The sequence below is a fragment of the Anser cygnoides genome, chromosome 1 (genome assembly GCF_040182565.1).
Source record: "Anser cygnoides isolate HZ-2024a breed goose chromosome 1, Taihu_goose_T2T_genome, whole genome shotgun sequence".
NCBI classification, from domain to species: Eukaryota; Metazoa; Chordata; class Aves; order Anseriformes; family Anatidae; genus Anser; species Anser cygnoides.
In genome coordinates, this window is record NC_089873.1 from 101677501 (window position 1) to 101692158 (window position 14658).

The 14658-nt window shown below is 46.6% G+C and overlaps 2 protein-coding genes across 2 annotated transcripts in view; one reads left to right on the forward strand and one right to left on the reverse strand.

Moving 5' to 3' along the window:
• LOC136791771 (parathymosin-like) overlaps nucleotides 1-795 on the forward strand; it is an 842-nt gene extending 47 nt beyond the window's left edge. The window contains exons 1-3 of the mRNA XM_067004262.1: nucleotides 1-98; nucleotides 270-527; nucleotides 700-795. The exon at nucleotides 1-98 is cut by the window's left edge and continues 47 nt beyond it. Coding sequence (XP_066860363.1) covers nucleotides 1-98; nucleotides 270-527; nucleotides 700-723 — 380 coding nt within the window. The 3' untranslated portion in view covers nucleotides 724-795. The remainder of the gene's footprint in view (nucleotides 99-269; nucleotides 528-699) is intronic.
• LOC136786474 (platelet binding protein GspB-like) overlaps nucleotides 1-1760 on the reverse strand; it is a gene marked incomplete at both ends in the record, with an annotated part of 17086 nt that extends 15326 nt beyond the window's left edge. Inside the window, 1 exon segment of the mRNA XM_066978371.1 lies at nucleotides 1326-1760. Coding sequence (XP_066834472.1) covers nucleotides 1326-1760 — 435 coding nt within the window.
• Between the last annotated feature and the right edge of the window lie 12898 nt (nucleotides 1761-14658).

Here is a 14658-nt window from a genome sequence, read left to right on the forward strand (position 1 = left end):
AGGAGGTGGTGGTGGAGAAGGAGGAGGAAGTGGAGGAGGCTTCGTTGCCGGCGGAGGAGTCAGTGGTGGCGGAGGAGGATCACGCGGGGGATGAGCAGGTGCTGGAGGAGGGGGTGGAAGAGGATCAGGGGGAAGAGGAGGGGAGGAGGATGAAGAGAAGGGGGAGATAAAGGAGTCGTAGAATCATAGCAACATTAAGGCTGGAAGAGACCTTCAATGTCATCCAGTCCCTGACTCTTTCTGATAAGAAATGTCTTCTAATTTCCTAGGAGGAGAAGGAGGTGGTGGAAGACGAGGAGAGGGATGACAAGGAAAAGGACGACGAGAAAGAGGACGGTGACGACGAAGACGACGATGATGATGAGAAAGACAACGAGGAGGAGGAGGGGGAAAAGGTTGTGGAGCAAGAGAAGGAGAAGGAGGCGACGGCAGCGGTGGTGCTGGTGGAGGAGAAAGCAGCAGCGGTGGTGGTGGTGGAGGAGGAGGCGGCAGTGGTGGCGGTGGAGGAGCACGCGGGGGAAGAGCAGGTACTGGAGGAGGGGGTGGTAGAGGATCAAGGGGAAGAGGAGGAGGAGGAGGAGGAAGAGAAGGGGGAAATAAAGGAATCATAGAATCATAGCAATATAAAGGCTGGAAGAGACGTTCAATATGATCCAGTCCCTGACTCTTTCTGATAAGAAATCTCTTCTAATTTCCTAGGAGGAGGAGAAGGAGGTGCTATAGGAGGACGAGGAGGTGGTGGAGGAGGAGAAGATGGTGGTGGAGGAGGAGGTGGAGGAGGTGGTTGAGGAGGAGGAGGAGGAGGTGGTGGGGGAGGAGCAGGAGGAGGTGGTGGCGGAGGAGCAGGAGGAGGTGGTGGCGGAGGAGGAGGAGGTGGCGGTGGTGGAGGAGGACGAGGAGGTGGCAGAGGAGGAGGAGGAGTTGGCGGAGGAGCAGGAGGTGGAGGAGGAGGAATAGGTGGTGGCGCAGCAGTCCGTGGTGGTGGCGGTGGAGGCCGTAGTCGTGGCGGAGGAAGAGGAGGTGGTGGCGGAGAGGAGGAGGTGGTGGCGGAGGACGAGGTGGTGGAAGAGGAGGTGAAGTAATTTTGCGTAGTCCTGTGTATCAGGATTTGGACTTGATGATCCAAATGGATCCCTTCCAACTGCGTATATTCTGTGATTCTATGAGGAGGAGGAGGATTCATAGAATCACTCTTGTTGGAAGAGACCTTTAAGATCATCCTTCCACGAGTTGGTGGAGGAGGAGGATGAGGAGGAGGTGGTAGTGGAGGAGGTGGTGGCTGAGGAGGAGAAGGTGGTGGCGGAGGACGAGGAAGTGGTGGCGATGGACGAGGAGGTGGTAGCGGAGGAGGAGGAGGTTGTGGTGGCGGAGGAGGAGGAGGTGTTGGCGGAGGAGGACGAGATGGTGGCGGAGGAGGAGGAGCTGGTGGCGGAGGAGGAGGAGCTGGTGGCGGAGGAGGAGGAGGTGGTGGTGGCGGAGGAGGAGGTCGTGGTGGTGGAAGAGATGGTGGTGGAGGAGGATGAGGAGGTGGTGGCGGAGGAGGAGGCGGTGGTGGCGCAGGATGAGGTGGTTGTGACGGAGGATGAGGAGGAGGTGATGGAGGAGGAGGTGATGGACGAAGAGGAGTTGGCAGAGGAGGAGGAGGAGTTGGTGGAAGAGGAGGTTGTGGTGGCGCAGGAGAAGGAGGAGGTGGCGGAGTAGGAGGAGGGTGTGCTGGAGGAGGAGGAGGAGGTGGTGGCGGAGGAGGAGGTGGCGGATGAGGCAGTGGTGGTGGCAGAGGAGGCCATGGTGGCGGAGGAGGAGGAGGAGGAGTTGGCGGAGGACGAGGAGGAGTTGGCAGAGGAGGAGGAGGAGGTGGAGGAGGAGGACGATGTGGTGGAGGAGGAGGTGAAGGAATTTTGGGTAAACCTGTGGTATCAGGATTTGGACTTGATGATCCAAATGGATCCCTTCCAACTGGGTATATTGTGTCATTCTATGAGGAGGAGGAGGATTCATAGAATCATTCTTGTTGGAAGAGACCTTTAAGATCATCCTTCTACAAGGTGGTGGAGGAGGAGGATGAAGGAGGAGGAGGTGGTGGCAGAGGAGTTGGTGACGGAGGAGGAGGAGGAGGTGGTGGCGGAGGAACGATGAGGTGGCAGCGGAGGAGGAGGTGGTGGTGGCGGAGGAGGAGGTGGTGGTGGAGGAGGAGGAGGTGGTGGAGGAGGAGGTGAAGGAATTTTGGGTAGACCTGTGGTATCAGGATTTGGATGGAGGAAGAGAAGGGGGAGATAAAGGAATTGTAGAATCATAGCAACATTAAGGCTGGAAGAGTCCTTCAATATCATCCAGTCCCTGAGTCTTTCTGATAAGAAATGTCTTCTAATTTCCTAGGAGGAGGAGGAGGTGGTGGAGGACGAGGAGAGGGATGACAAGGAAAAAGATAACGAGAAGAAGGTTGACGACGACGATGATGAGAAAGACAACGAGGAGGAGGAGGGGGAAAAGGTCGTGGAGCAGGAGAAGGAGGAGGAGGCGGCGGCAGCGGTGGTGCTGGTGGAGGAGAAAACAGCAGCGGTGGTGGTGGTGGAGGAGGAGGAGGAGGTGGTGGAGGAGGACGAGGAGGTGGTGGTGGCGGAGGTGGAGGAGGTGGTGGAGGAGGAGGTGAAGGAATTTTGCGTAGTCCTGTGGTATCAGGATTTGGACTTGATGATCCTAATGGATCCCTTCCAATTGGGTATATTCTGTGATTCTATGAGGAGGAGGAGGATTCATAGAATCATTCTTGTTGGAAGAGACCTTTAAGATCATCCTTCTACGAGTTGGTGGAGGAGGTGGTGGCGGAGGAGGACGAGGTGGTGGCGGAGGAGGACGAGGTGGTGGCAGAGGAGGACGAGGTGGTGGCGGAGGAGGAGGAGGTGGTGGCGGAGGAGGAGGAGGACGTGGTGGCGGAGGAGGAGGAGGTGGTGGCGGAGGAGGAGGAGGAGGTGTTGGCGGAGGAGGAGGAGGTGGTGGCGGAGGAGGAGGACGTGGTGGCAGAGTAGGAGGAGGAGGTGGTTGTTTCGGAGGAGGAGGAGGAGGAGGAGGTGGTGGCAGAGGAGGAGGTGGAGGAAGCTTCGGTGGCGGCGGAGGAGGCTGCGGTGGCGGAAGGAACGCGGGGGAAGAGCAGGTGCTGGAGGGGGTGGTAGAGGATCAGGGGCAAGAGGAGGGGAAAGAGGAGGTAGAGAAGGGGGAGATAAAGGAATCATAGAATCGTAGCAATATAAAGGCTGGAAGTGACGTTCAATATGATCCAGTCCCTGACTCTTTCTGACAAGAAATCTCTTCTAATTTCCTAGGAGGAGGAGAAGGAGGTGTTATAGGAGGACGAGGAGGTGGTGGTGGAGGAGAAGTTGGTGGTGGCGGAGGAGGAGGAGGAGGTGGTGGCGGAGGAGGAGGTGGTGGCGAAGGAGCAGGAGGAGGTGGTGGCGGAGGAGCAGGAGGAGGTGGTGGCGGAGGAGCAGGTGGAGGTGGTGGCAGAGGACGTGGAGGTGTCGGTGGCGGTGAGGATGAGGAGGTGTTGGAGGAGGAGGGAGAGTTGGCAGAGGAGCAGGAGGTGGAGGAGGAGGAATAGGTGGTGGCGGAGCAGTCCGTGGTGGTGGCGGTGGAGGCCGTGGTGGTGGCAGAGGAAGAGGAGGTGGTGGCGGATAGGAGGAGGTGGTGGCGGAGGACGAGGTGGTGGACGAGGAGGTGAAGTAATTTTGCGTACACCTGTGTATCATCTTTTGGACTTTTCCAAGTGGATCCCTTCCAACTGATTATATTCTGTGATTCTATGAGGAGGAGGAGGATTCATAGAACCATTATTGTTGGAAGAGACATTTAACATCATCCTTCTACGAAGTGATGGAGGAGGAGGAGGTGGTGGTGGTTGAGGAGGTGGTGACAGAGGATAAGGAGGTGCTGACAGAGGAGGAGGAGCTGGTGGCGGTGGAGGAGGAGGAGGAGGTGGAGGGGGAGGAGGAGTTGGCGGAGGACGAGGAGGAGGTGGTGGCGGAGGAGGAGGAGGTGGTGGTGGCGGAGGAGGAGGAGGTGGTGGCGGAGGAGGAGAAGGTGGTGGCGGAGGAGGAGGTGGTGGTGGAGGAGGAGGTGCTGGAGGAGGAGGAAGAGGTGGTGGAGGAAGTGGATATGGTGGAGGAGGAGGTCGTGTTGGAGGAGGAGGAGATTTTGGAGGAGGAGGAGATGGTATAGGAGGAGGAGTTGGTGGAGGAGGAGGTGGAGAAGGAGTTTTGGGTAGACCTGTGGTATCAGGATTTGGACTTGATGATCCATATGAATCCCTTCCAACTGGGGATATTCTGTGATTCTATGAGGAGGAGGAGGATTCATAGAATCATTCTTGTTGGAAGAGACTTTCAAGATCATGCTTCAACAGGTGGTGGATGAGGAGGAGGAGGAGGTGGAGGAGGAGACGGAGGAGAGGACTGTGGTGGAGGAGAAGGAGGTGGAGTAGGAGGCAATTGTGGAGGAGGAGGAGGAGGTTGAGGAGGAGGAGGTAGCAGGAGTAGTGGTGGAGGAGGAGGAGGTTGTGGGGGAGGAGGAGGTGGTGGAGGAGGAGGCGGAATTTTGGGTAGATCTGTGGTATCAGGATTTGGACTAGATGATCCTAATGGATCCCTAGCAACTGGGGATATTCTGTGATTCTATGAGGAGGACGAGGATTCATGGAATCATTATTGTTGGAAGAGACCTTCAAGATCATGCTTCAATAGGTGGTGGATGAGGTGGAGGAAGTGGAGGAGGAGGAGGAGGAGAAGGGGACTGTGGTGAATGTGGTGGAGGAGGAGGTGGTGGAGGAGAATGTGGTGGTGGAGGAGATGGTGGAGGAGGGGGAGGCGGAGGTAGAGGAGGAGCAGGCGGCGGTGGTGGCAGTGGTGGTGTCCTGGTTCCAGTTAGGACAGAGTTAATTTTCCCTCATAGTAGCTGGTAGGGTGCTATGTTTTGGATTAGGGTGAGAAGAGCGCTGATAACATGCTGATGTTTTAATTGTTGCAGAGCAGTGCTTACACCAGGCCAAGGACTTTTCGGCTTCTCGCTCTGTCCTGCCAGCGAGCAGGCTGGGGGTGCAGCAGGAGCTGGGAGGGGACAGACCCAGGACAGCTGACCCAAACTGGCCAAAGGGGTATTCCATACCATCTGACGCCATGCTAAACAATATATAGGGGTGGCTGGCCGGGGTGGGGGGCCAGCTGCTCGGGGATAGGCTGGGCATCGGTCAGCGGGTGGTGAGCAATTGCATTGTGCATCACTTGTTTTCTTACACATTATTATTATTAATACTATTATCATTATCACTATTATTATTATTATTGTTATTATTATATTCCTTATATTCCTGTCTTAATAAACTGTCTTTATCTCAACTCACCGGCTTCACTTTCCCGTTTCTCTCCCCCATCCCAGAGAGGGAGGGGGGAGGGTGAGCGAACGGCTGTGTGGTGTTTAGCTGCCAGCCGGGTTAAACCACAACAGGTGGCGGTAGAGGAACACGTGGGGGAAGGTCAGGTGGTGGAGGAGCAGGTGGAGGATGATCTGGGGGAAGAGGAGGAGGAAGAGGAGGAAAAGGAGGAGGACGACGACGACAATGATGATGATGACGACAACAACAAGAAGGAGGACGAGGAGTTGGAAAAGGTCGTGGAGCAGGAGAAGGAGGAGGCGGCAGCAGTGGTGGTGGTGGAGGAGGAGGCGGCAGTGGTGGCGGTGGAGGAGCGCACGGGGGAAGAGCAGGTGGTAGAGGAGCAGGGGGAAGAGGAGGAGGAGGAGGAAGAATAAGAGGAGATGAAGGAATCATAGAATCATAGCAATATTAAGGCTGGAAAAGACCTTCAATATCATCCAGTCTAACCATCACCCTCCTACAAATGTCACCCACTAAACTATGTCCCTAAGCGCCATGTCCAAACTTTCCTTACTCACCTCCATAGAAGGCGAGTTCACCAGTTCCCTGGGCAACTCAATCCAGTCCCTCACTACTGTTTCTGATAAGAAATGTCTTCTAATTTCCGAGGAGGAGGAGGAGGTAGAGGAGGAGGAGGAGGTGGTGGAGGAGGAGGTGGAGGAGGAATTTTGGGTAGACCTGTGGTATCAGGATTTGGACTTGATGATCCTTATGGGTCTCTTCCAACTGTAGATATTCTTTGATTCTATGAGGAGGAGGAGTTTTCATGGAATCATTATTCTTGGAAGAGGCCTGACTACTCCTTCTGAGAAGAAATGTCTCCCAATTTCTAACCTAAACCTCCCCTGATGCAATGTGAGGCCATTCCCTCTAACCATTTCGCTAGTTATCTGTGAGAAGAGACTGACCCCCAGCTCCCCACAGCTTCCTTTGACGTTATTATTGGGGAGTTAAAAGACCAATAGGAAGTCCTTAATACTGGGAGACAGATTGCACCTTCTGCTCTTTTAAAGTAGGATGTTTGTAGAGATTTAAAAGATCTTGAATAGTCCCAGGTTGTAGAGAGTCTTTAGTGAACCCAGCAGACAAGGCTGAATGATAGCCATGGAAACAGAAAGGCATGCGGAGAGGATAGACACGTTGAGCCTGCCAAATGCAGTTACCTGGGCTAGAGAGGACTTCCAAGGTGTGCTTCCAGGCAGCATCCCCAGGATGTGGTCACACTGACAGGATGAGAAATGAATGGAAGCGTCAGGCAGAAGCAGCATCAGCAGCAGGTCAAAAAAATCCAGGTCAATAAACGCTTGGGGCCATTCAGGTTGTCTGTAGTTAACTGCTGAAGTTAACTGATGTGACCATCTTCTATCTGAGACTAATTCTGCTCAGAACAATCCTTATGTCCTCACATCCAAGGTCTGACTCAAACGTTGCTGGATCTCTTTGCGTAGCATACCAGAAATAATGGCTTTTCCCATCTGTCCATCCAGATAAACTGTTCCATCAACTAATATTCTTGTATCCTCTATACTGTTTTTTACAAGCCAGAACTACAACAATGTTGTGCAGCAGACAGCTGGACCTTGGTTGCTAGTCTTATGCTAATCAAAAACAGAAGAAATTGTAAAACTCTGCTGTGAGGTGATAGAAACCAAGGAGCCAACGTGGGGCAGAGATGCAAAAGAGGCATAAATGATATCAGCTGCCTTGTCAATGATACAACAATGCACTCCAACCAAGTGCAACCAACTCCAAGTACAGCAACCAAACCTAACGTTTTGTGCTGTTACTGCAGGATCATCTGAAGTTGATCAACAGGCTTCAACCGGTCATGTTTATCACCTTATCCCTCCAATTATCACTTCTTTGGAAAAGACCCCTCAACAACAGCCAGACTTTGCCACAACATTTTTTCTTTGGCCCATTTTCTGCTCTCTCTGTACCTACTCATTGCGATGCTAAATGTGTGTAAACTTACATTTTACTATTCTTTCTGTGTGGACATCCCACGGATCAGCCTCTCCAATTCAGGTTCCATTTTGTTCTAAACAACACTTACCCTTACATCTGCATGGTGAAGGCTAGTCTTTGCTCATTCTCAATGTGGCTGTAACAGGATGATTCACTAATCTCATTCTCCCACCTCCTCTCTTGATAGAGGTAGAGAACACAATATTCTAATTCAGACCCATAACTCATGCATGATCTTCTGCTCTGAATTGTCCATGGGAGCTCTGAATCACACTTTGTTGATTTTTTTTCAATGTAACATATCAAAGATATGGTTTTCCCATCCATCACCTACACCAAACTGTCCCACATAGGCATATTCTTGCTTCCTTTACTCTGGTTCTCACAGAGGCTGACTTGCACCTTTCTGGTCCATTCAAAGTGTTTCTGGAAAGATATTTTTTTTTGAGTGTAGCAGTCCTTGCTGTTTCACTTCAAGCTTTGCATTGTCCCATTCTTTCCGGACATGCAAGGGCAGCATGCTCTCTCCTAGAATTTCTGATTCACTACCAAGACACCAGCTCCTCCTACACCTAGCTGGCCTATAATATCAGCCTCCAGCGTGTATTTGTTAATGTATCACATATTCACAGGCTTTCTTCTTTGCTTTCCTAAGGCATGAATGGACTTGCACATCAAAAAGGAGTTTTGGAACCATGAAAGAGTATTACAGTCTGCCAGTAAATCTGCAGCTATGAAAACTGAACTCTTGGATGGTAACTTCTGTACAGAGATACAGAACAGGCATAAATATCAGACTGTAAAAGAAAATATGACCTCCAGGAGTGTGTTTTAGGACAAGCAGCAGCACTGACATTCTTTGGCTGAGGAAGTGAAAATAAGTTTTCCAAAGATGCTCAGAAGCAAGCGTCAGGAGCTAAATTGCTTCAGGACCTTGAGACCAAATGTTTGCCTGTAGTGTGTACTGAAAGAACCATCTTAAATTATTGGAGCTTGTTAAACACATGGAAGAGATTGTGTAGTGACTTAAGTATATCATGTGTAGTCTGGGTTTGCAGATAATGGGGCTTGATGACTGAAGATGTCTCTGGAAATAAGAACCATACTGATCATTGGGATGGTCACAAATCTCACACATCTGACTTTTCATATCCAAGCACAATCTGCGTTAAAAGCAAAGCAAGATTAATGCCTTGTCTGTGCAATCGTAAAAATAGAATTGCTAAGACATCTTTACAATAAAGGAGATGAGAAATTTCTACATAAATAAAGTATGGTTTCCTGTTACCAAAAGTTTATTACAGAAATGAGCAAAGATAAACATTTTCAACATTATTAAGAAAAAGTCGGAACCCTCTTAGAAACATAATTTTAAAACCTGCTTCCCATTGCCCGTGGCGTACTGAGATGGACAACATTCAACAGTGGCAGATAAATCAAACCGTGTTTGAAAGGTTCATATTTTACTTAAAATTCCATCCCAGATCTGGTAGCAGCTACAGGGGAGCTGAAAAGCAGCTTCATATTTTATAGTGAAATTAGTGAATTTAGTGAAAGTAAAATCTGGCTAGAAAAGAGAGAGATTTATTTCCTTACAGCTGTGTTTTGGAATAGCTGCATGTGCCTGTTCCTTTACACAGATCTTCATGCCTTTCTCAGTGAGCCTCCCTGCAGGCATATGGATCCAACTGCACTGATTAGTTTGCAGAACTGGGGGTTAGAAATTACAAAGCCACATGCTTTATAATTGCAAACTCACTAAGTTATCCCAGTCTTGTTCAATGATCTTCTCCTTCCCAGCAGGGCCCGTCTGTTTCCATTTCACTAACTCCATGTTTTAATGAGATCCAATTTCACTTCTGGATTTCAAGAGATTTTATTCTATATCTACATAGTGAAAGAAAAAAAAATGTTTTATATTAAAAGAAAATAAGTCATAAACATGTAGAAAACTAAAGGGCCCTTTCATATATTTCTATTTGACATTTTATCATTGCATTGTTGATAGCTGTATGTTATCATCATTACATGCTAAGAGTTGTTAAAAGACATTTCTCTTTAGAAAGAGAAAGAACATGACAGAGATGGACATTCAGGTCTAAATAGTGTTAGAATTACTGCAAGCTGATAAGCCAGCCCTTTGGAAACTTGATCTTCAGGTAAAATGTCGTCATTCAGCTAATGCTACTAAATTAAAACCAGTCTGTGGACAGGCAGTGAAAAAATCTGCTGTTAAAGGAGAATATACCATTTGACATAAATATAACACATCTGGTTCTCACATTAGCAGCTCTGTTCATTAGTCCATCCACAGATCTGAAGGGAAGAAGGGATCTGAGCAAACAACTGCTCTCCTAAACCAGGTCAAGCCTGAGGGTGGAAGTGAAAGCATCAAGGCAAATTGACCAGACACAGTAACTGTCATTTGGCATGATTTCCCATGGAGTATATAAGGTTCATGTGCTCCCTTGTTCCGAAGGCATAAGTGAACCCAAAATAACAGATAATGGGCACTATCATCATCTACAGTGGGCAAATGCATGACTGTTGCATGGATGTTTGTGCTCATGCAACAAATTCCTGGCACACTGTTGTCCAGCCTGCAGGGAAAGCTGCAAGATATCTCACCTTCTAACACTCCCCACTCCAACTGCAAGAGAATTTCTAGCCACAAATCCCAGCAGGTCCTTGATTGTGTTCCAGCTGTACCATGTGAGGCTGACTGGCTTCTCTCTGCTGCTCTGGGATTTCCCAGATAAACAGTCATTCCTTTAAGTAGTAAGCTCGAGTTTTTGGATTATACTGCATTTATTAAGATGTGAATCGATGTCGTACATACACAATGAACCTGTCATTTCCAGGAAATGCTAGTCGGGCTCAACTGACTGGACAGCAGACACATGCTAATTGAGTCCCATGCATCCTCATGGTGTCAGCTCTACTTGACGGATATGCAGCAACTGTGATGGATGAGTGTCTGAAACCACCCTAGCATCCAACATGCAGCAGTCCAGCTGGAACAGCTATGCAGGACCCATTGCCAGACTTGCAGCCACTTGTGTCTACTAGATACACTTAAAAATCCTGCAGTTTAAGTAAGTTTGAAATTCTGGATGCCAAAACAAAGCTTCTCTGGGGAAATCTAGGCATGTGACAACAGGTGAGGAAGAAAGAAAAACATTTTTTTAGTGGTTGTGGTGACCACTGTTGCCAGTGTTTATGCAAATGCCCACACAGATTAGACTGGGAACTTCTCTGCTATATCTATGATTATATACCTTCACTCTGATTATATGTTCTTTTTCTTTTCCTTTCCAGAAACACACACACACATGAATACAAGTGCACACATTGACAACTGATAACACTGAGCCATCTCCCCTCAGGAAGAATGAAGCCAGATTCATCCCTTCTCTCTCAAGTATGCATAAAGATCTGCTGATCCTATTTGGACATCTTCAGAGCTCTACAGCTAGCCCTTTCATGCCTCAGAGCCTATCCTGCCTCGCAATAAATGCTGCTGTGGAGGTTTGTGTTCCATCTGACAGTTAAATAACCCCTGGCAGGTTATTGTGTTGAACCATAGCTAGATTTTTACACATTCCTTCACAGACAGAGGCAGAAATTAAAGCCAGGCTGAGAGATGGCAGCATGAGTGTTGTGCTTACTGTTTACATTTTTCTTTTTGTTACATAAAATTTGCACTTATTAGGACTGCAATGCAAAGGGGTCCTTAAAAGTGGAAGTCAGAAGTCCCAGTAAATACAGAAAAACAGAACAGAGATGTTCTATTGATGGAACATGTTGGGTGAAACCTACTAACCTCAGTACAGAAAAAGTCACAATAAAAAAAAAGTTTCAGAGTCTCCGTGGCAATATCATGTGAATAAGCTGGCAGCTTTAAAAATTATGAGATGCTGAATAAATCTTGAAAAAGTTCATGTTCAACTAGCACTTAATGTTGCACATGCAAATCATCAGGGCTTGTAAAATGGAAGATGATTAAAGAAATGGCCCTGGTGTGGGGAGTATTGGCTGCATTTTATATATGGAGGTGAAGGGGAACGTTGTTTTGAAATGGTAAAATAAAGGTAGGAAGAACATTCTGTCCATAAGAAGAAATGCTACACATTTTCTCTGCAAGAATTCAGAGGGATGAGGAAGAAGGACTTTTTTCACACTCTGAAGAGTCTTTATAGATAGATAGATAGATCAAGACTGTTCATTAAAGATTAGAAAACTTGGGATTTATTGAAGAGATATTTGAAAGACCACTGAATCAAATTCTTAAAGGACTTCAAAAGGCACAGATTACATTATACTAAGCAACCCATTTTAAAGTATTTCAGTAAAGACTAGAGAAACTGAAATAGCAAAGGAAATACTGACATGCCAAGCAATGTCAGCAAAACAGAAAAAGAAAAGCAAAAGCGGAGCAATGAGCCCAGCTAGTTCACAAAGTTATAGGTACAAGGCAGGAAAATATTTGTTTTGAAGACTGTATGACTGGGAATAAGCTCTTCCTATGAAGGATAAAGGAAGAAAGTGGAACTTCTGAGAACAGCTGATAAGAAGAGGCACAAGTAGTTCATATCCTAACATATAAAACAGATGCAACACCATCAGGGAAAGTGAAAGCAGAAACAGAAATAACTGAAATAAAATTATTCACACATGGAACAAGTTTGAAATATCAAAGAGTAAAATGCCACGCTAGTGGAGAAGTTCCAGGCCTGAGTAATGGGGCAGCATCGATTAGGAGAAAAAGCAAAATGGTAAAATGGTGGTGTGGGGGGATGCCCAGGCAACTGACTAGTTTTGGTCCAAATCTCAGAGGGAGTGCATGTGTTTGGCCTAAACCGGGTGCATGGAGTTAAAGAAAATCAGCTTCCTTAACACGCCTGACCCAGATCTGAACAAGCTAGCTTCATCATATGAAGCTGTACTCACAGGAAAGAGATGTCTCCCAATGCCAAAAGAGTATTTACGGAAGGCCTTAGAGATCACTGTAACTTGCAGGTTTTCTGTGTGTTGTTTTTTTTTTGATTGTTGTTGCTGTTGCCTTGCTAAACTCTTTCATAAGGTGCTCTGCGTTTCTGTGCAGACACAAGGACCTGTCTACCTATTTCCAGGCATGGTTTCTTCCTGACACTTACTCCTACTTTGCCTGCTCTTTTATTGAGGAGCAGTTTTGGCAGAAACCCTGTGGCTAACCTGGCACCCTCTCCAACCTATTATTCTCAGTTTTATCAACTTCCCAACTTAACTACTCCATCTCAGTTTGCAAGTATGTTCTGTAAATTCATTCTTTGGTGGTTAGAAATCTAATTTCTGTTTCAGATTTGTAAGGATGCATATATAGCCACTCTTGCTCAGATGTTGTTAAACTAGCAGCATTATCATTCAGTCTTTCTGAATTTCTCTTTAGGAAAACTTTGAAATTAATTTCTGGTGGGATTTTCATCCATGGCAGTACTAGAACCCATTGCTCACGGATATCCCATAATAAGTAATACATGTATCTATAACATTTGCTATAGATCTGTGCCTTCTGCTTATGCTAGATTTCATATTTTTTTCATGCCTTTTTACCTAATTACCAACAGGTAGAAGAAATGTGCTATTTAGATTAGATAGACGGCCTTTAGTAAAGCACACAACAGCAAACTTCATGCCTGTTAGGCAGCAGCACATAAATCTTCAATGTTCTCTGTCATCAGCTACACTTTATACCCCTCACAGACATTGTTTAAGAATTGAAATGGGATTATAAAACTAATTTGATGTACTTTTTAAAGTTTAAGCTATTTTAAGGTAGACAGGTACAAATTAGCCTTGACATGGACCCTGGGAAGCAAAGGAATCAAAAGTCAGGCCAAACAACACTACTTCCACACCTCTTCCAAAGGTACATCAGGGAGAACACCCTCTGAATGTGCCCATGCAGCTCAGCTTTACATCTTTAGAAGACTGTCCCCCACCTCTCCGTCCCACCAGACCCCTCTGCCACCAAGATGCAGCACCAGACAGCCTCATGGCTGGTCACAGACAATCTTTTAGTCCAGTTTCCCTTTTTGACAGTTCCTTCTTTTCTTAGAAATGTGCTGGCACTGCTGCACTCTTCACTCTCTGACACAAGGTATGATTAATGGTGGTTCTTAAAAACTACAAATGCCTTTTTTTGCCAGCATGACCAACAACTGACTTTTCATATGCCAGCAGCTTCATCAGTCTTCAGGCAGGAAACAAATCATTACACATTCCCCACGGGTCAGAATAAATGTTCCACCATGGGACTTCTTTATCATTACTAAAGGAGAAGTGCACCTAAAAAGAAAGCACCCAATATTAATTCTGAAAAATCCTTCAGAAATTCCCTGTAGTCTGCCTTTACTCAGTGCTCCAGGATGCAGGCTGTGTGAAGCTAAAATGTGGCTACATTAAATCTTTCTTGTTACTAATTTGGAAAAAAATAAGGAGTTTGAAAAGTTGAGATTAATTAAAAGATGTGCTATCTACAATATCTTTTTACAGAATCATTACTGATTCTATAAAGGTTAGGCTGCATAAGGGTTTAAATTCTAATCCCTTGTTTTCAATTACCCATAATTAATCACTCTTCTAACAAAATTTTCCCATGCCTGTCTTATCTAGTTGCTGGATTTTCTTCTGTTAAATTTAAGCAAAAAACAGTTTCAGCCTCTCTCATCAGGAAACCAGGGGGAAATCCTGTTTTTTTTTTACAACCTTATCTCCAAAATGTCTCAAACTTTAACATCGAGTTGTAAAATAAAAGTTCTGGTTTAATTAAGTGACAGGACTTCAAAAATGTCTTGCTAGGTGCAGTCAGTCAACACGATTGTGCTGCACCCTGGGCGGATATAACATGGTTTTCATGCACAAGAAAAGCCAGCCTGTGGTTACTAGGCCTTTTGTCCTGAATTACACTTTGAGTTGAGTTTTTGAGTTTTCCCAGGCTACTTGTCTGAGTACACACTATCAGCCAAATTCTTCCACTCTTTCTAAGAATGCTGGCATTTTATTTTAAAATCATCTAGGGGAAGCTGTGCCCAGCACAAGTGTTTGATATGACTAATTTCCTTTAAAATATGCTAATTGGCATAATTTATAATCTTACCCGTCAGGTCTTTCTTAGCTAAATCCCTAAAAACTTTTCCCTTATTTTATTAGGACTGAATCAGGCTATCTAACTTATATGTAGTGGTATCATTCTTTTTGATTATTAACACAGTATTATCACTAAGACA